Source organism: Malurus melanocephalus, unplaced genomic scaffold, assembly GCF_030028575.1.
Source record: "Malurus melanocephalus ecotype Western Australia unplaced genomic scaffold, MMel_1.1 scaffold_106, whole genome shotgun sequence".
Classification (NCBI taxonomy): Eukaryota; Metazoa; Chordata; class Aves; order Passeriformes; family Maluridae; genus Malurus; species Malurus melanocephalus.
In genome coordinates this window covers 527159-549175 of record NW_026623338.1, presented here as the reverse complement: position 1 = coordinate 549175, position 22017 = coordinate 527159, and the positions used below count along the sequence as shown (strand labels likewise).

Here is a 22017-nt window from a genome sequence, read left to right as displayed (position 1 = left end):
GTAGGTACTGGACACTGCACTTGTAGTTATCTGTGTCATSTCAGGAACAGCATTCAGATTGGAAAGATAAAAAAAAAAATAAAACCAGAGAAAGCAATAAGCAAGACCTCCATGTAGGCTGGGCTGATAGGGAGTGAGTATGACAAATGTATTAGGGAATTCCTCTTTATATTTGGGTTTACATCAGTGGTTTTTTTAATCACTGAAGAAACTGGCCTGTTGAAAACCCAGAATCTCTGAGGACAGAAATTCTGAGGCCAAATCCAGTTCCGCCTCCTCTCCAAAGGCTCCTCACAGCCTTCCTAAAGCCCCAGAAACAGACAGAAGTCTTCCCACTGATAGTGATGTATTTTGGAGGCTAAACACAAAACTAAGTAACAAAAATAATGGTTCTTGCTCTAATGCTGTTTTTCTGTTGATCAGAAGCACCTATCTGCACACCAACAGTATTTCAAATACAAAAAGAATTTGGAAGTGGCACAACTGCAGCAGGCTGACTGCAAACTGGGACCTTCTTATTGTTGGTAAGGAATACTCTAGTGTCTAAGTTTTTCTTTGTTAGTTTTTAGTGTGGGAATTAAAAAAAAAAACAACAACTACCTAATCACACATGCTGCTTAAAAATACTGTCAAAATAATTCTGGATCCTTCTTCTATTGGTACCCACTCTCTCCTCCTTACATTAGAGCTTGGTTTGCTTTTAACTTTAGCTCAGAATATTGATTTTTCTCCTAAAATTCCAGAAGAAACATTGGAATTAAGGAAAGAATGAGTGAAATGGAACAGAGGCCTGTTATTTACTTTCTCTGAGTTTATTTAAAYCATGGTTTCTTTTCCTCTCTGCTTTATCGAAGAGATTAGATTAACCTTGCTTTATTTCACTGACTRCTTCTTACAACTTTACATCCATCACAGATACCACTATGGAATGAAATAGTTTCATTAGCAGGTCTCTGCACACTGACAGGAATGATTTGTGACTTTTTGTGATAATGTATGTCAAAAAATAAAGATTCATATGATCTTTCTGTCACTTTAGACAGTCACAGATCTGTCATATGGGAGAGATTATACATGATGGAAAGACTTATTTACTTATGCATTAAAGGTCACATTCTTCCAGCCCCAGCCAAATCACTCAATCATGAGTTTTGCATAAACAAGAACTGCTGYATTTAAATCAATAAGGACAAGCAGCTTTTCCACTGATTTGATTCATCCATGAAAAATATCTAAAACCAGTGTGGATGGATATAGATAATTGCAGTTTGCACCTCATTTTGTTTACTACTCTTCTGGTTATAGAAGATGACAGACAGTATTTCCTTGCATGAGGTGAGTGAACATACCTGGATGTCAGTTAATGGCACACACTAGGTAAAGGTCTTCCAGAAATACTGTCAGTTAATGGCACACACTAGGTAAAGGTCTTCCAGAAAAAATATTTTTCACTCACCCTTGGGTGTTTTCAGTGGGCAAGGTTTTCCCACAAATTCAGGAAGGCTTTCTCCAGCAAGGATCTCCAAGGAGCATGTCAGAATGTTGCTAGATTTCAACAAGGCAGAGACTTCTGGGAAACCACTTTGCTTGGAGGAAAAGTGTGTTAATTAAGCAAACAGCAAGGTACTCATTGCAGGATTTATCTATCMGGAGTGGGAAAGAGTGGATACAACAAGGAGTCCCAAAATATAAAGCTACTGCTCATCACCTAAACTCTAGAGAGAGAAAGATTTGTGCAGTAGGAAGGGTGCTGACTGTCTGTAGGAGGCTGCTGATCAATTCCTCATTTCATTCCTGAATTTCTGCAGGATTTTGGGCAAGTMATTTTCTCTCTCTGCACGTATCTTGTCATCTAGACAATGGGAAAATGGGGCTGCCTTGCTGTGCAGGAGTGCTGTGAGGTGCTTTGATGTCAGATGTCATTCGAGAAGGCATCACAACTGGATGTATCAAACAACCCATTAGAACTTGCTCCATTCCACACAAGCTGCACTCTCTTGAGTGCTGCTCATGCCCTRTGTCTAGGTAAACATCCACAGTTTAAGTCCTTCTGCTTTAAACTGTTTAATTGCAGAAAACTTCAAAAAGCTACATTCTTCTATCAGAATGAAGCCATTTAGTTTTAGTATTAACTAGTTGTTAAGTTCAAGTAAAACTTGGGKTTTTTCCCCCAAAAACTGAGAAGTAAGGAACTGTCCCTGAATACAAATTTCTAAAACTCCATGAAAAACACCCCTCTCTGAAGCTGAGTTATTTTTCTGTGGTTAATAGCAAAATGTCTCCATTTTATACCAGGAAAATCAACAGAAATTTGACTACCAGGCTTGAATTATTTCAGCTTATTCATTTRGACTATTTCACTGTACTTCTTTCTAATCAAGGACCTCTCTCCCCAGCTCTCCAAAGTGTATCATGTACAGGGGAATTTGTGAATTCCACCACTAGCTGTTCATACCCTGCTCCCAGTGGCTGGGAACAGTGTCATTATCCTCRCTGCAGTGCTGAGACAGTAAAATGGTGCTTTAAGCCAAGATAATCGAAGCAAGAGAAAACATTTCTAATAAAAACGCTSATGCAGGGGCTGATGCAGTCTTGCAGTAGCAGTGCCGGCCTATGAGAAGAATAAAACTACACACTCTCCCCTTAGATGAAGGCAGAACTCACTGCACAAATGCATCCCACCCTTTGYCAGCTTGGGGTGCATCACCTGGGGAGGCCATGGGACCATATTGTAGGAAAAGGTTCTGTCACCAGATAACCTGCTTCCAGTGGCACTTCTATAGCTGTCTATAGCTATTCCAAGATTGGTCCATGCATAGAGGGCAATTTGGGGAAAAACTGAATTATTTGATTGTAGTCCTTGAGGGATGAGTATTAGTCATCTAGAATCTGTAGCTCCCTAGTTTTAAAAAGTGTTCTGTGGCAAAACACACACAGTAAGGAATTGCAGCCTCTGACACAGTTGTTATGCTGCTGAAAGATCTTGGGGCAAGAGAAAATCAACCCAAAAGCCTTTCCAAAACTTGGGGGCACAAATGATAAGTCTAGGATTATGCATGGCAACCTAGAAGATATAGCCACAGGAGAGACAATGTCAAGGCCATATGATCTTGAGACTTGGCTTTGTTGCCAGCAGGAATTAAAGATGTGCCAAAAGTGCTCTGTTTTGGGCATCCTTCTGAGGAGATCCTTTCCCTTATCAGAATAGACATATTCTGATCTACATGCTGAGCTGGCTGTTGCCTCCAGGRCTGCCTGTATGATGCACAAATGTTCTGTCTCCTGATGCCTGGTCTGCCCATAGGTGTTCCCACCCCCTTTGCCACCCTGTCTCACAGTCCTGTTCTCATCCTTTTATTCCTGTGTAACAATGATCATTGGTGCTGGTGACAGCAATGATTTGGACAGGTTTGGAAGAGATGAGATGCTGCCCTATAATACCTGAAGCCCTTGAAAAAGATGTATCTTGCCCTCAGCCATTACAGGGCAAATCCAGAGCAGCAGCACCAAGTGCTAAAATGAGAAGAGATGCTGCTTTGCTYGCCTGCTCTGCTTGGCATGCCTTCAGATTTGGATTTTCAAATCCGACGAAAGCTCACAGTGACATGGCATAAAGGTCAGACAACCATCCACCCTCCACCTCCTTTCACCTTAAAAATGGAATTCCCTTTACTTACATTTCTTTTGCCAGATCAAAATTTTCATCCTTGGCCACAAACTTTTTTTAACATGAAAATTAGTTACACTTCAGAGTGGTACTTCACAAGGTTCCTTTCTTGGAAAAGGAAGGAAAGGAAAAGCAAAACAATTATGAGTCTTAAGTTATTGGACTCACATTGCCAATTTCTACCCTGCCTGACCACAGCCACAGAGTACAAAGTATTATGACATTCTTGAGAATATATGTTTATGTAAGTTTTACCTTTTTAATCCCAGCTGATAAAGTCCTGGTTGTTCCCACCAAGGGATAGGAGCTTTCACCACCATTGCTGAACCCTTCTCTGTCCCTCAGTTCAGGTAAGTTGTCTAGCTTGTTGCATTCCCAGGAAGAAGCCTGAGTCCCTTTACGCTGGACAAATATGACTTTGAGTAGTTCAAAGTTTAAATACTGGCCTCTGGTGGGCTGTGTCGTTACATCCTTTGCACTGGTTTCAGCAATTTCTCATTCTTGGAATAACAGGATGATAAAACTTCAGTTGTGGTGCTAAAAGGAATAAACCTTCTGTACATCAAAAGGATACATGTTTATTTAAAAATAAACATTACCACCCCAGTCCCAGGTTTTCTTATGATTGATTTTCACATAATTTCAAAATTTTGATCAAAGGCAGACTATGAAACAATTMACTAGAGCTTTTCATTTCATGCTGAAACCAAAATACGTGGGTCCAGGTCTCAAACAGTTAAACATTCAAAAAATCCTTCTTTGATGTTTAAAGTATTCCCCAGTGCTGCTTTCACACCTCCAGGCTTTGGCTATGTTTATCTTAAAATAGTACATGCAGCACTTTCTATCATTTCCAAGTCCAGCCAGTTCATTCAGTTACTCAAGCAAGGACTCAGTGCTTTAGAAAATCAGTTCACAACTTTAGAATAGAGGTCATTCTTTAATCACCTGTATTTCTKAATGAGATTCTGCCACCCTTCTTCATTTGGAGTAGGACTTCATTCCCAATGGGAAAGGTACTTCTCGAGAAGGGAATGAATTACAGATCTCAGCGTGTGTACTTAGCTCTTTTTTCACTTTACTAGTGTTAACCAGAGCACTGCTGAATAGTGCAGGAAATGGTTTTAGGTGGATAAGGTCTATCTGTTCTGCAGGACACAAATGACCCTGCTTGCTTTGAACAAAGGCTGAACAAGATATAGTGGCAATAAACTRCTTAAATGTGCACATCTGATTTCTGTTTGGAACAGGATGCTGGTATGCACTACATATTTATGTTAAATTCAGTTGAAAAGGGAGTCTAGTGCAGGATGCACTTGGGTTATGYTCTGCAAAACATGGAACCTTAGAAAACCAAAGAATATAAAAATCTAGCCAACTTCCATAACCTGATGAGAATAATTGCAGGGTAAACTCTGGAAAAGGCAATCCCCCTCCAGAAATGTAACACCTTTTCCTGATGATTTTTAGGTCATTTCTGCTAGTCTAGGAAAGAAATAGGGAGGTGAAAAGTTTAACAAAAAACCAAGAAAAAACAGGGCACAGGCCRGAACATTGTCAATTTTTCCAGTGAACAAAAATTACCACAATACAGACAGCCAAAATAAACATATGCTGTTTCACAGGCTAAAGAAGGAATCCAGCAAGACAGATACTCTGTGCACCCTTGTCTGGAAGCTTGTGTTCTATTAACACAGATCAAATCAGAAGTGTCTGGAAATGGCACTGGTCACGTTACAAAGTGAATAAGGTGTTATTTATTGCTTGTTTAATAAATGTATGAAGAAATCAACCTTCACTTATCTCTCCAATATTCTACTTCAGGAACAAGAGCCCAACTTAGCTAGAAGTTATAAAGTATAGAAACCTGGTTTCTGGACTGGAAGTCATGTTTTTCCCAACAAAAACCAAAACACTGCCAACACAATCCAATTCCTCACACCTACCCAAACTGACACCCTGACCTTTGTGTTGCCTGAGTGTTTGTTTTCTGTATTCCTCACAATATCCTAAATATCAAAACAACAGTGGATGGAGTAAAACCAATCACATACAGCTTTCCTTCTTCTGAGACAGAAGGAGTCAAAGCTAATTTACAAGAGGAGGCTTCCATTGTGCATTATTAGTTTTGACTTAATTCTTGACAAGCTTCCTTGTGTTGCCCACTTCAGAGGCAAAGAAGTTAAATATGCAAAGGAGATGTATGCAGGATTTTCCCCCTCTGATCCCTGAAGAGAAGTGTTGCCTTCACCTTTTCAGAGGAAAGTTTCACCTGCTACTGGGACCTGGGGAGTTAAGGTCAGACATAATAAAAAAAATGACTCTGGCAAACACAAGAGCTTCTSAATGGAGAAATGCCGTTTGTAAGATGGACACAATTGCAGATTTCTACCCCCAAAAATCTGGGATGAAGACATATGCAGAAGAGGTTGGGCCCTCTGAAGAGAGTCTAACAAGACAGGCTCTCTCCAAGGAAAGAGATGATTTCTGGAAAACAGTGGCTATCAACATATTGGACTAAAAGTAGTGCAGCACAGTGACTTAATTAATTCTATTTTAAGTGTAAGCAGTGACAGGCAGATAAAGAAGCAATAGGGAACACAAGTTGAGTAGCATGGTCCAATAGAGAGAAAGGGCCAGGAACTGCAATACCTGAGTCCTTTGACAGACTATTTATGTTCTCAAACATGCAGAGCCATATTGCCAGCTCTGATACCAACATGGCTTTTAATTCTGAGTTAATAATTGTCTTTCTCTTCATTCAGGTTTGCTATCAGCCCAGTAAACCTGACACTGCTGCCCTGCTGGGGATTACATGGCCCACAAGCTTGGGCAGGTCTAATCATAACCCCTTCTGTGGCTTTCACACCATGCTATGAGAATGCAGCATCTGTTGTATTAAGTGGCTTGAGCCTGATCTCTATCAGTGCTCAAAGGAGAGTGGATTCTTCTCTTTCCTTGTATATAATCGAAGAAATTAACTTCTTTGTGAATATGTGAAATTCACTTTGAGACACTGGAAATCAATGCTTGTGTTGCTTAGAGCATGCAGTTCTTTCACTGCCTGTACCTTATGCATAAAGCTGCAAATGCTGCTTTCATTCACATRTTCCTTCTGTGCTTTTGAATGGAGCATTTTTTTTTTTTTATCTTGCAGGAGAAAAAGCTTCCTTGAGCTGCCCTACTTTAAGGTGACAGTCACTCTTGCAGACACCAGGAAATGCACATCTACAGACTTGGACATCAAGCAGACACCAGGAAATGCACATCAAGCAGAAGAAACAAGGTTATCCCCATGTACTTCAGGAAAGGTGTTTTGTTTTTTCTCCACAGCAAATCTATAAAGCATGACCATCTATGTGCAAACTGCACAATTCCTCCACTGAAGAGATAGCAGGGAAGTGATCAAGGTCCTCTTTTGTCCTGCCTTCATTCTCAAGCCCATTTTGCAACTGCAAATTCACATGTTAAGGATTTTCAAAGAAGGCTAACTATAGAGGAAAAGTCCAGAATAAATAGATACTTTTGAAATTCTTTGAAGAAATGCAGTTCTCTTCCCTACATAAGTACCAGGTAGGTGACATTCAAGAATTATTTGACCAGGTCATCTTTATCTTGATCCTTCAGAGAGCGAGTCATGCTTTATCTGAGGACAGCTCTTATGCTCAAGTGCAATCTTAGTTTTTGTTTTTACATAACTTTGGTATCTGCTGATCTCAGACTAACTGCATGAGGACAGAATGTGCTATTAGTCTGTTACCATGACAGAAACAGGATAAAACTGCTGAAGTGTGGCGACCATTGACCAAATAACCAGCAAACAACCGAGCTACTGAGCTAGGCTCTGCCCTGTTTGAAGTGTGAAAAAGCTTATGAAACAGAAGACGTCACAGTTGGTTCTAAATAAAATAATCTGATGTTTGTTATGTGCTTACCCATTTGCAGAGAGGAATTCAGTCCTCTGGGAAACAACAGTTGTAGGTATTAATGCTTTAGTCTCTGGTACAAAGAGTCCCRGGCAGTGAGCAGGCCAGAGTGGATGAAGTATGCTTAGAATTTTCATTTAATAGAGAAAGAGTAAAAAGACAAGTCTAGCAAGACACACAGCTTAGCTTAGTTCCTATTGTCAGCTCARTTTCAAGCACACTGATTAGAGAAGCAGCAGCCCCACTCATCTCAAGTGCTTGCACAYGGCCAGAGCTCCTTTCTGCTAATCTTAAGCACTTCTTAAGACTACCTCTGCTGTCAGAAGAGATCAGAACAGCTGATAAAAGGTCCTTCAGATCTCAAATTCTATTAAAAAAAAAAGTAAAGAACAAAAGTGACAGAAATATGCTAATTATGATAAGGCCRAAGAGTAAATAGGAGGATTAGCTCCAATTCTGTTAGACAAAATAACACTTCGAGAGGCATTTGAATATTTTGATCCTGACCAAGTGGCTCTTGCCTGGTATGAGATGGCAGCAGTACAGCCCTCATCACCAGACCATGCAACAAGGATGACTTGTGCTTTGTAGCAGTGATTTGATGCCAAACAACCTGATTTTATCAACGACCCCTTTCTCAGGACATTGCACACATATAGAGTGGGTAGCAGGCCAGATTTCCTTCATTGATGTAAATCATTCATTTCTACTCAAGTCAGTGAAGCACTGTCAACTAACATCTGCTGAGGATCAATGCAAGGACCTCAAGGTCAGTATCTTAGAGCTCTTCATACCTAGTTTGCCATAAAGCTATTCTCCTCCAGAAAATCTCCTTATGCAGGAGGCAACTTCTATGTTGAACTTACCGACTACATGCACACTGCTCTCAATCATCAACAAATATTCTTCAGCAGATGCATGGGAAGCTGATGACAGAGAAAGTATTTTTATTCACTGAGTCAGTTTTGACACAGAACAGCAGAAAAACATTTATAGGGAGTTCCATTTTCAATGTTATTCAGAATATCAGTTGTTGTTATTTTTAAGGAGTGCTTAGATGGAATAGTGTTACCCATTTCAAAAAATTGATAGCACRTGGAGAACAATGCTGTCAAGATTTACATAAAACTAACAGTCGTGTTATGCTCAAAAGCTTAAGTTTATTGCTCTCTTTAATGACTATCACCAGTATTTTAAAAAAGAATGCCAGTTCTTCCTGCTAGATTCTCACTGAAGGAAATATTTTAAATACAGCAATAAAATCAAGTAATTTAAAGATAACACATTTTGCCACACATTCATGCAAACCCTGCAGACAGGATTTTTACAGGTTCGTGGATACAGAATAAACACAAAGATGTCTACTGAAATATTGGGAAACTTTCCCCACAGTGATGAAGTTGTAGGCGTAACATTTGAGGCCTTACCCTGCACCTGCTGACGTCAATGGCAAAACATCAGTGGGGGCAGGATCAGCCCTTATTGTTCTGAGAGCTGCTTTACCTTCTCCTGATTAGGAAGTGCAGTGAATTCGCAGAATCTTCTGCACTAATAGAAACAGTAGGTTTTGGTTATAACAAATAAAGAGAAGCAAAAATATTTTTAGTAGGTCATTAGAGCTTCTATTCAGAAAACACTCATCTTTCATGTTAAGGATCCTGCATACCTCCATTTTTCTCTGCTCAATGAAGCACTAAAACATGTGYTTACCTCTAAGTATTAAACACAAACTACAGTCTTCCCAGCCTGATCGAAGTCTAAATCAAAAAGCACAGGCAGCAGTCTGTATTACTGAAAGGGAAATACTGCTGCCCAGACCAGTGGTTAGAATGGGCTAACGATTGTCTAAATTTGGTTCGAGAGCAAATTTAGCCCAAAGCAGCCAGCAAGTTCAGACTGATTTGTTTTTAAAGCTGCCTATAGGATTTGCATTAATTTTAATAGGCACTGGACAAATGGTTACCCAAAGCTTTGAAACAAGTACAAATTAGTAGAATACAACTGATTTTATTATCAGATTTCTAATAAAGATTAACTAAAAAAATTCCTCACCTGATTTTGAATCTCAGATTTCAGGAGAAAATGTATTCCGATTGTGTTCTGATTACGTAAAAAATAAAAACTATTTGCAGAAATACAATTTGTTTGCCAGATGACTAAGATGCCCAAATATTGACAAAGAAAAGGTAAAGCATAAAGCATTTATGTTCAGAATAATTTCTACTCAGATTCACCCAGCTGTCATGATCCTGGGATACACTGCTGGTAAGAATTCGAGGCAAGAATTCGACTCATGTCATTGAAATATTTTTTCCCCCTTAGTTCTGATGACACTGGTAGTGGACTGCTTTAKAAGAAATAAACAAGCAAACATGATGTGTGAAACATCATTTCAATGTGAATCTACTTGAGTCTTTCAATGCAGAGGCTCAGAAGGTTTACGATACACACAGTATTCGGTAATTTTATATATAAAAACAATCAGAAAGAGGCAAAAATTTACTTTCAAGCTTAGTCAACATACGGCACATTTCAGCATGACAATTTAAAAAGTTTCACACTGTATTTGGATATATTAGCAATGACCTTTTAAAAAATAGCAAACTGAAGACAGTGGATTTTTTTTGTTTTTTTTCTTCCTTGCTTTTGTAACAAATGAAGCTACTGTTATTATTTACAGTATAAATAAGCCTTTTTTGGTGAAGATTATGTCCCATCACGTATGTTTAAGACAAGGCGTACCTCAGCTCTTAAATGTCAATGCAAACAAGAGCATAAAAGCAATATCAAAGTAAAATAACAACTTTCCAGCTAAGACAGCCAGGTTACCACGTGTCTCTTATCAGATCTGAAAGATATCTGAACGCAGTCAAAAGTTCTTTTGGCTTTAGCCTTTAGGAATGTCATGAACACTTATTCTTCTGCTGCTCTAGAAAGCTGTTTTCCGTACAAGCTCATGACATGATGGACAAATTGATACTGTTCACAAGTCTGGATCATTCCTCCCCTGAAAGGCAAGAAGAAGAGGGGAGGGAAACAGCAATCTTATTACATGCAAACACATGAGGAAAGAGCACAGCTAATACRAAGCCTGTGCTCCATGCCAAAAGTGCACTCCAAAGCTTTCTRAAATGAGTGAGAAGTGTCCCTTGATCACAACCAGCTTCAAGTCTGACCTCGACCTCCATTTTGAAAGTCTGCTAAGCAAGGAACAGAAGGCAGTGGGAACAGGAATGGGCTTTACRTTCATTTTCCTTGGCTGTGATCCTCCTCCAGGAAAGCACCACCATCATTATTTASTCTCATGTTACTTGACCACCTGTACTCCAAAGCCCTAAAGAGATAGATGGGAGCAGGGGAATAAAGAGAGGAAGTCTTATCCAAGGTTTCACAGCTGCACTAGGGACTGAATTTGGGACCAAGAGAGACAGGCCAAGCCAGACAAGCCCAGCCAACTGATGCAACTTTCTCATCTGCAATGAGGATCCTTTCCTCTGTGCCATCCCACATCATGCTTTTGGCAAATTAACCAGAGAACTAAGGATGGCCAACAGTATTTTGGAACAGACAATGTTACTTTAGAAAGGACAACTCAGATTTGCAACTGAGTTGACTGCTGTGCACACCTTGATAGCAAAAGACCCCCCAGCACAGTAAGCTGTTTTGATTCAGCTTATTTTCCACCTCTTTAAAACTGAAAACCTGACAGGAAATGCAAGTGGAGCAAAAGTAGTTTGATTTTCCTTGTGTTATTAGCCTGTGTATTTCTGCAAGTAGCCTATTAACCAACATGTGTGCACTACAGGTGGAGACAGACACGAACAAAAAGAATCAGGATGAAGTTGTTCATTTTAAGCAGATTTTACTAACATTTAAAATTTTGCTAAGAGTACCCCATCGAAAGTGGTATGATCTCTTGATAATCCATCATGAAGACAATTAACCATTGTGGCTCAAGATCACAGAAAGTGTATCCAGAATTGTGCCAGTGCCGGTGCACAGATTCTGGGAGCACGGTGCCAAAAGGAGGGTGAAATGACAAGTGGGGTTGAGGAACATGTGAACCTGTGGGTGACTGGAGCCAACCAGACTGCACCAGTCTGACAAGTGTGTATGTGGTACATTCCCTTAGAAACCTCACCAGAGGAGATGAATGAAAAGTTGCTTCCTCTGAGCCGAGCGGGCAGCAGACTGCTAGCACCCTCCTTGGGGACTGCCCTTTTCTATGGACTCTAGCTTAACCATTATGGGTCACACAGTAGCCACTCCATTAAGGGGGAGATGAGTGGACTAGACAACCTTGCTCTTCAGCCTCTTGCACTTATTTTGTTAAGAAGCTGTCTCAATTAACACTTAACAATGAGCAGGAAAAGCAGAGACCTATTCTTCAACCTCTCATCAACTAGCAAAGGTGAGAAACACATACTGTCTTTCTAAAACAAAAATGTTTCCTACCTAAGCATCTCCTCCCCATCTGCTCTACTTAATACAAGCTCACAGTTTATCTATTTCTGAGTTCCTCTGTGCTCCACACAGCACTGAAATGTATCTATGTCAGACTGTGACACACAAGGACCATTAGTCATATCTGACAATTTCTCCTAAGCAACTCCATTAACAGTTTGGCTGCACCCTGAAGTTAGAGTTAGAGAAGCACTAGGGTGGCCATTGAGTTTCAGACCAGAGGAAATTATTTTCCTTTTTATTCAGTTCCCTATTATGTGGCAGCTTCCTCCCTTGCCACACATATGCACACCATGACATGTGCTTGCTGTCCGGGCTTTGGCACAGAATTATGTTTTCACCCCTATTTTCCACAGAAACCTTTGAAATCTGAGTTGCATTGTGGGCAAAGAYAGCAAATGTCTCTCAGCACTGTGAGAAGGATGCAGGAATGATTATTTCCTCTCCTTAGTCATACTAGGTTATTTTAGGACCATCTGTTGGCCATGGATGCAAAGCCCAGTGCACAGAACTTTTCTAAGGAATTGTGAGGGAATGAGGGAAAAACAGATTTGTTCTTTCCATAACCATGGCAARTTCAAAGGTGGTTCTCAGGGCTAATGCCAACTTCTCTACTTCTGTGTGAAGCAGGGAGATGCATTCCTTCCCACATCTGCCTGGCCTGCATTCAGCCTTCTTTCCCTAAGTCCCTGGTGACTCCTTCCCATCCTAGACAGTAATGATAAGGCAAGAGGAGGAGACACAGAGCCTTCCTTCCCAGAGCTGCTTGGACACTGTTTCAGCCTCTCATGCTACTTCTGAATTCTCCTGGAGCTTTTGTGGGGGGTTAGTGAAAATGAGAGTGGGTGGCAGCATGACTTCCAAGAGACTAGAAGCCCTAGTTTTCGGTCCTTGAAGAAAGCATGCACTTCTGTGGGAAGGATGGTGATCTGCTTTCCATCTTGAGTATTTTACCCCATGACATTTAAATGGCTTTTATCTATTCCATCCCACTCCTGAGAGCTACATGGCAGCTACAGAGGTTCCTTTCCCTCTGTGGTTTCCTTTAAGTGTGATTTCCCTTCTTCAGGGTCTGAAAATGACTGCCAGTTCCCCTCTTTCTTCAAAGCTAGTATTTGCAATTGGTCTGCTGTATAACACACATTTGTAAGCAGGCGCCTTCAACCTTCATTTGTATGGCAATTTTCCTGTGTAACATTAGTCACAGAGACAAGATATTTGACATCCAGACAGATATTTCACTGGACCATGGATAATCAGCACTCACTATTCATATTCTGGTTTTCTTTTTCTCAAGAAGCCTTTCCTTTTCTGGGCTAAAATCCACTGAAAGAGCCAAATCCCTTAGCCCCTGCAGGTCCCTGTCTATCAGAGCCTCAGCAGGGCAGCAAGCATTTCATTTTTTGCCTCCCACTGAGCATAATTTCTTCTCTGAAATAAAGTTCAGCGTGGGGTTGAGGTTCTTTTTTTTTCCCTCAGAAAAATCTTTGGTATGTTTTTCGTGACATCTCTTCCCCCGACTACATTTATCATTATCATTAGAGAGAGCACTGAGACATGTTTTGATGGCACTTGAAACCAGTGGGAGAGAAAAAATAACATCTCTGGTACAAAATTCAAGTCTGTTTACTTCATAATCAAACTCAAGGTGGTGTGTTAAGAAATGCTGAACTAAAAGCCATTGAATTTGTGGAGATTTTCACAGTTCCTTTCATATGTCTGCAAACATTCCAGGACGGGCACCGTCTCCCTCCCCAAGAAATGTCTCTCCCACCATTGTTCACAGCTAAAGCACACGAGACCAGTTTTCATTATTCTTCTGGGAGGAAAGTGATGRTCTGTGGCTTTGAACTTAAATACAGCAGGTCTTTGAGCCTTTGCTTCTGTATGAACATGGGACCAACCCCTCAGCTGGTGGAAGGTCACTGCCCCTTGCTGCATGGAGATGGACAGCTGTGCAGATTTTGATGCCAGCTGTGATTCTAACTCAGTTCCAGGGCTGTTCATTAAGGTTCACTGCTCAGGCAAAGATAACAAGTCAGGGGAATGTCCTGTCTTGGACTCCACTTGGGTATGTTCTTCCCCTTTCCCTATTTGCTTCTTCTTATATGAGGGGAAATATTAACCTTTTTTCTTTTTATGTTACTGGAAAGAAACAGGCTTTCTTACCTGTCTAACCGTAACTGGCAGGCTGTTCGCAAAATGTCAACTATGCCCTCGTTCTTCAGCTGTTTACAGCAGACACTGGTGGCAATAAAGCAGCCAGTCCTTCCGATGCCTGCACTGAGGAAGGGAAAAGCAGAGAGAGGCAGTGGAGATGTCAGAAGGACTTTGGAACTTTCCTGTCAAATGACTGCTGCTAAACCAGCAGAGATCCCATCATCCCCTTTGTCCCTCTGACCTTTGCCAGCTGGGTGCTTCCAGATGGAAAGATGTAAATAGGAAAAGATACTAATTTTGGGGGGATAACACGATTAAGTAGGAGCCATTCACAGCAAAAGAGTGAACATTGCACACACAGTGCTAAAAATGTACTATTAGATACTGTTTGACCCAATATGCTGTTGAACCTCTCACTGAACCACTGAAAAAAAGCTCCTGCATTTCTTAGTAAGACTTGGTGTGACAGCAACCCGTGCTTTGAAGGCAAACTATGCTTTGAAATTCTCAATTCTAACAGCTTCTTTGAAATCTATTTTCATTCACAGGTAGAATAAAAAAAATGCAACTCTTGCTTAAATAATTAGAGCTAACAGCAGTATAGTAAGTGTGATGCCATTTACTGATCAGATCTACAATCTAGTAATTTGAATTAGAGCAGGACATAATAAATTCACTACCAATGAAATTTCTTAGAATTTTCCTGAACTCCTTTGCATCTGATATAGCCTTTGGTAAATGACCAGAACTGAATTTATTTTCAAAGGCACAGTGCTACATAAGGTGTGAATTCTTCTAATCACCTAAAAAACTACCGGCAAACATTGGAAGCCCTTCTTATGCAGGAACTAATTAAATGAGCATATTCAAGAAAAATTACTTGACAAACTACAAGAAATCCTGCTTCCATTTACCTTGTGAGAACACTGTAATACAAAACCACAGGCAACAAATGCACARGCAGCACTGGAGGTCACAGTTCACAGCAGCCCACAAGTCCTTGATCTTCCACTTGGCCATACCAAACAGAACACAGCACACAGCTCCTGACACTTTTTCCTGTCCAGAGGCCTCAGAGTGTTTTGCAAAAGGAGGGAACAGCACCCATTTTTAGAGAAAGAAAACAGCACTGACAGAGCACTTGTCCCAAGACAAGCTGCAGTTCTTCAGTGGCTGAGACAGCGTCATAATCCTGCCCAAGGGTGGTGCATTATCCATATAGAATACTTAATAATACTTAACTTACATACCATGTCTTTTAGTATTTTTTTTTAAATAAAAATGCCCCATTTCTCTCCAGTTGATTAGTGTGTCATGGGGATTACACCATACAAGAGGACAAATATGCAAAGCAAGAGCAACAASGTAATCAGCAGCCGATAACACAGGGCTTCAAGGAGCTCTTAGAGAGTGACAGCTTTCCAGGGACAAAGAAGACCTTCTTACAAACCATTTCTTATTTTTATATGAACTCTCCCCAATTTTTCACATCTGTTTTAAAACACAGGCAGAAAAACTAATCATGTGGTATCACATGAACATTTTAATCATGACAACTCCGTATTAGCWTAAAGTTGGATCTCTGATGACACCAGGCTACCAATCATTTGTGCCAAGAGGCTCTTTGAAAACATCCTCATTGTATAATACCCATTTATTATGGCTTTTGGAGAGCTACCATCTGCTGTTTCCTAGAAAACATTATGCAAAATTAAGTAAAATTCTGTACAAAAATCAATTTGGCAAAATGTATGTTATTGAAATTATGAAAGATTACCCTGGCAAGACAAGTGCATCTCTTATCAGGCTTTCTGCTATTTACCTGGAATAACTGTTTTGAGGACAGACTGCAGTTTCCAAGTAATCACATTTAACCTTTCTAAACACTGGCAAAATGGGCTGTTTTTAGACCTCTGGAACTTCTCCAATTTTCCAAGAAGTATAATTCATCTATAATAAACTTTTATGGTTTAGAGGCTGTGAATCAACTTTTTAAAAACACTCTTGGATGAAAATCAACCAGCATATCTGATTAAATAGTTGATGCTTAACACCCTCCCTAGTTAGCAGTGCAAAAGAACATACTTCATCACGTCTGCAAATGATAAGTACATCATCCCACTTCTTTCTGAGGACAGAAGAGAAGTATCTATCCTAATCTATTTTTATGCTACTCTGATTGATAATTACAACTTCCTCATCATGCATCAAACCACTGTGAAGACTTGGCTCCTTCCATAAGTTTTCATCTTTGTCAGGGATTTTTACTGATACTTCAGTTCTACTATCAATTGCCTACATTTCCTGACTATTGATTAATACTTGCTGCAATCAGCTTTGCCACTCTTTCATTTATGTGTCATACTTAAATTATTATCTTTGGCCTAATAATGATTTGTTTTTCAAAAAGAAGCAAAGAAGGAATCTAGAAAACAAGGGTGTTTGAAAGCTGAATGTTCTTGTTTTTCTGCTTGTGTGTATCTTCCTGCTCAATTTCACCTAAAGTATGTTAATCTTTGCTAACCTGACCCTTAAAAGACAATTAAGGGCATAGATTACTGGTAAGGCAAATGAAATGGAATTGCTCTTGCAAGTAACTGAGCCACTGCCAGCTTCTATGCTCAACTCAGTCTATATCTGAAAGCAACACTTGGTAATAGAAAATTATTGTCATTAAAGCTTTGAAGTTCCAAGCGTATTTCAGAAGCAGYTGGGCAAGATTTCACACACGTGACTGATGGCCTATGTGGCAGTATCTGCGCTATGCCACTGCATGCAAAGAAGCCCTTAAAATTGAAACACAATATTTATTTACCTGCAGTGAACAATCACGGGGGCATTCTTCTCCTCTGCACTCTGCATGGCCTCTTCCACTTCCAATACCAGCTGTAACAGAGGAGGGGCCTGGTCTGGTGTCTTCTGGTCTGGCCAAGACGTGTACCAGTAATGTTTCAGGTTTCTGACTTCTTCTCCTTTCTGCAATCCAGTTAAGATAAAACCCACAAAAGTTTTACAAGAACTTCTCATTGTAAATTGCTACTGAAACATGGCCTTCCCTTTAAGATGTCAGGATTAAATCAATCTGCTGGAAAGACCACGCAGCTGGGCACATACAGTGCAGGAGATTGCTGCAGAGCACTGAAGAGATCTTTTTGACACAGGTGGTGGAGGATCCAACAAGAAGATGTGACCTTGTATTGACAAAGAAGGAGTGGTTGAGCATGTGAAGGTTGGGAGCAGCCCTGGCTGCAGTGACCAAAAGATGGTGGAGGATCCTACATGGAAGAAACAAGGGCAATAAGCAGGACTACAAGCCTGAACTTTGAAGGAATCAAAGTTATCTCTCCCAAAGATTTAATTGTAGGAATCCTCTGAGTTAGGGCTCTAGAAGATGGGGGAACCAAGATAGCTTGTTAATATTCAAGCATCACTTCCTTCAAACTCAAGTTTGATGCATCCCTCTGAGTAAGAAATCATACAAAGAGAGCAGGAGCCCTGCATGAAAGAACAAGAAGCTTCTGGCAAAACTCAAACCCTGAAAAAAGAAGGAAGTCTATGGAATATGGAAAAAGGGACAGGCCACTTGAGAGGAATACAGGAATGTTGTCAAAGTATGAAGAGATGTGACAAGAAAGGTTAAGGCCCTTTTGGAATTAAGTCTGGCAAGGGATGATAGAGGTGGGTTGGACCATATGATCTCCAGTGGTCCCTTCCAACTCCAACCATTATGTGAATGCTAAAAGGAACAGAGATGCAAGAGGGAAGCCACACAACACAGAGATCTGGACTTCAAATATCATGACTGCACTTCAGTAAACGGCCTTAGAAATAAAAAAAAAAAAAAAAAAAAATTACTCCCCCCTCCCCCCCATAGTATTCCACTCATTTAGTGCCAAGAGCTGTGTGCAAAACACTCCAGGCAGTCTGTTCCCTCTTGACAGATTCATTCAGCAAAGCCAGAGCTGTGCTTGTGACATAATTGCTTTCATAATGTATTTGACAGACAGAGAGCCAGGAGCCATATCTCTGCCTCTGATAGCTAGATAAATAGATGAAGGAGCGAGATGGGAGCTTATTTTTCTCTCTTCTGACAGACAGACTTATATCAGTCCCCTGTCAATTCTACTCTTCTCTTAGACATGGTGAGAAATTCAGAGGCAGTACGGAAGGTGGGAATTGTATCTAGCTGCATCCAGGTCTTTTTTGAGAGACATGAATTCYGATTCTCTGTCTCAGCATGATTATGAATATAAGCAAATGTGCCCTTTCCTTTTCTGAGTGCCAAGTAGCACCGTGAGGTTCTGATTTTGTGTGTTCAAAGTGATACCCTTCTGTCTCATTTCTAAAGGTGCAAACTAGGAACATGGTGCTCTGGGAACTGGCCTTACCCTCGTGGCCACTACATAAGCCAGCTGGCAGGGGCTAAGTAAATGTTTTCAAAAGGTCCAGGGACAGAAGTGTTAGTTTCCATAACCCTCCCTTCAACACACAGTTGGCTGAGTTCAAGAGGGGAATAAAAAAGGAAGACAAATTTGTCTCTTTCTAAAGAACAAGGCACAAAAAAGTGAAAAGTTTCTGTAATTTGTACTCGCAAGACCTGCCTGTCAGTCACTGGATGTTAGGAGTGCTCTGTGGTTGTGCCATTTTCCATCTTCTCTTTGGATGGCAGAGCTTTTTGCACAGCTTCACAATGAATTAGACTGGGAAAGCAATCAAGTTAAATCTTTTTCCTTTCTTGCGATGGATTAATTTTTGGCTGGATAGATCAGTTTCTCCCTTTGGCTTAGCATACAGCCAAAAATGCTTGTGAGGGCACGTGGGAGACAGCACAAGGGTCAGAACATAAGAGCTGGAAAAAGAGAGGCTCAGCTTCATTGAGATGCTGCTCCATCTCACAMTGGGTTTAAAGTGCTCACTGAAGCATAGCCACAGGATCCTTAAGGCTATGTCTAGCTCACTCGAGGAATAGAGAATCTTACTACCATTGCACAGAGCCTGGCCTTAGGTTATTTACCCAGTGAGAAAAWACTTTGTTTAAGAGAGCATAACTAGTTGTCATGAATAGCACTTGAGCTCGCTGCAGTAAGTCCGATCAACACYGCTTTGAAATGCAGTTGCTTTTGAATGTGTGACTATGTGTGAGTCACAGAAGTTATGAACATCCAATTCTTAACTCAGTTGTGAAAAATTATAATAAAAATGTTGTCAATAATACTGAGAGAAAAGTAAAAGTCATCTGAAGAAAAACATGAATCACTACCTAAATCGTTTAGTTGACAGCAACAGAAAACAGACAAAGTAATAATGATGAACTCTGGATGCCTCTACAGCATTAAGATTTTTACATTTCCACTTAGAGAACCCTGACTTCTGTGGTTCTGTACCCTTCTTTGACTTTAACAAAATATTTTCTGTTGATGGTTCCTTGAGACYGAGAAGATTTGGGAACAGCTAGAAGGAAGGAAAAATTAATTGATGGTTTGAAGTCTGTCATCACATATGCTGTAGCTGAGATCATGACTCAGTGGCTAGACACTGGCAGCTCTGAGAAAGGAAAACAAGCCTTGTCTACAGCCTGAGCTTTTTCTAAATTCTCAAAACTTGCAAAATCTTGTCCCCTATACAGAGAGAAAAATGATAGTCCACTCTGTAAAACATGCAGTAATCATATATTTCTGATCACTCCTCTTTAAGGGAAAAYAGGAGTCAATTCATGGCTTCTCCARTGTTCACTACTAAGTCACTTCATGTACACATGGTTTGGAGCAGCTACTCCACTATTGCTGTTAAATTACAAGTGTACAGCTCTAGAGAATAGTAACTTAACAAATGGAATCTTTACTTTAGCTCTAGAACTCAACAGCTCATACCCTCTGACTTTGGGGGTGGGGGAAATAGACATTGCCCCACTAATACTGAAAACAAAACCATTGTTTAATTGAAAAGCAAAACCAGATGAGCTGCAAGTCTGCAACATGTAAATATTCTTCACTTCCCACTTGTCAGGGAGTGTGATTTTCCCCTTGATGCCTTTGCCAAAAGTGTGAGTGACAGACTTTCTACACCCTGAATCCAGACATGGGATGTCATATGCTGGCTTTCTGCCTATAAGCATATGGCTGAAGAGACTTGAAACTGGTTGGATAAAAGGAGAGTTTCTTCAGCTTGGAAAAAAATTGTCATGTTATGCGGAGGTCAGGGTAGATCTAGCAGATCAAAGATATATAAAGTTTATGCAAACAGACAATTAATTATTAAAACATGTAACTTGATATTCTAGAACCTAGGATTGAAGAGTTGTAAAATAGGACTCTGGTACTTTAGATTAAGTAGTATCAAATAACTTAAAAAATTAAACCTATGCTAAAACTTTCAATCCACAAGATGATAGAATAGTTACTTGTRTATAAAACCACACTTGCAAAGAAGCTCCCTGCAAGCTGACATTTCATTCTAAATGATCAATGAACCCCGAGGACAAAGGCACAGAATGAGTCACTGGTTTCTTACCCAGAGGAACCCACACTACTCCAGCTGGCCTGGTGGCTTTCAGACTGTACACATGCAGCCTAAACCTCTGACTGCTTATTTTCCKGTAGCCTTCATGCTGGTGAGCTGGGCAAAGCTATGATGACTTCAGTAATGAAAGGTGGTATTTGTACAGCAGTGGACTTTGTAGAAACTCTCTACACAAGTGTCCCTGAACATCCACATTTAGAGGCTTAGAGGTTTAGATAAATAAGCTACAGTAATTACATTGGAATGATTTACCTTGAGGGTGATGAGCCTTAAACGGTAATCGTCTGCTTGTATGACTCTGTTAACTGTGATTTCTATTCCTTCATAGGTGACCTGTTCCTCTGGCCAATATTCTGTGCATTTCTGTGTGCAATATGAAACAAATCCAGTTAAGCAGGTATCAAGGAAGGTTCGTATTTTTTCTTGTCTGAAATTGAATATAGCGCATGCATAGATAAATATGAATAAATTTGTTTCTAAAATAAGTACAAGCTTTCRCTTACTAAACAGGGACCACATTTCAGCTGATTTTTGCTGCACCCATAATAGTCTGATTGCTTGATTAAAAATGCACAAATCAAGTAATTACTAACCAATGCTTTTAAATACACACATCCTTATTTATCTTTATGCAACTGATGTGCATTTTGAAGGTTCATTAGAGAGGCTGGTGGCAGTGTGCTTGTGCTTTTAGATTAATCCTTTTCTTAAGATAATAATGATTAGTATAATATGCACTAGTTACCAATATATCTGTGCTGCATATATACTGATGTAGAAACACAAAATACAGCTTTTTTATTTTTTATAAAGGCTCAATGCTCTCTGAATATAAAATGATCATTTGCATATGTTTTTGCACAAAATAACATGACTGGGGATATTTTGGGAAATAGATTATGTACCCAAATTCACTTAAAATTGTCAGCAAGAATCTTTCAAATCTAGGGAACTAAAAGGCTGCAATAGCTGTGAGAGATTAAACTACATTTAATTTTGCCAAAAACCAGTAAGAGATGCAGCCAGCACAACCTGACAATTAGAAATACAGAAACTATAGTCCATTTGCAGATCTACTTTGTGGTACTGACACACTAGAGATGAGCCAGTGAAAATTTGTAAGTACTCCAATCCTGGACAGAGGATTAGAAAAGACTGTGGGTTTTGCATGCAGTTTCTTTAAACTAATCAATATGCCAAGGCAGAGACAGGCATCTCAAGATGGTGCACAAATTAGTTCATGGACAAGGAATGACATGAATGAGGCAGAGTTTGAGAAAA

General features: G+C 40.0%; 1 protein-coding gene and 1 long non-coding RNA gene across 3 annotated transcripts in view; one reads left to right on the top strand and one right to left on the bottom strand.

Annotated features, from left to right (window-relative positions):
• The first annotated feature begins 195 nt into the window (after positions 1-195).
• LOC130575389 (uncharacterized) lies at positions 196-7279 on the top strand. Its single transcript, XR_008965558.1, has 3 exons — positions 196-524; positions 3937-4017; positions 6825-7279. It is a non-coding gene; the product is annotated as an uncharacterized LOC130575389 (long non-coding RNA).
• Positions 7280-8518: 1239 nt separating this feature from the next.
• Positions 8519-22017, bottom strand: part of PTPN5 (protein tyrosine phosphatase non-receptor type 5) — a 74714-nt gene continuing 61215 nt past the window's right edge. For both annotated transcript variants that reach the window (XM_057369253.1, XM_057369252.1), the window contains exons 11-14: positions 20989-21099; positions 17033-17193; positions 14227-14340; positions 8519-10600 (exon numbers count right to left, since the gene is read on the bottom strand). In XM_057369253.1, coding sequence (XP_057225236.1) covers positions 10507-10600; positions 14227-14340; positions 17033-17193; positions 20989-21099 — 480 coding nt within the window. In that variant the 3' untranslated portion in view covers positions 8519-10506. The remainder of the gene's footprint in view (positions 10601-14226; positions 14341-17032; positions 17194-20988; positions 21100-22017) is intronic.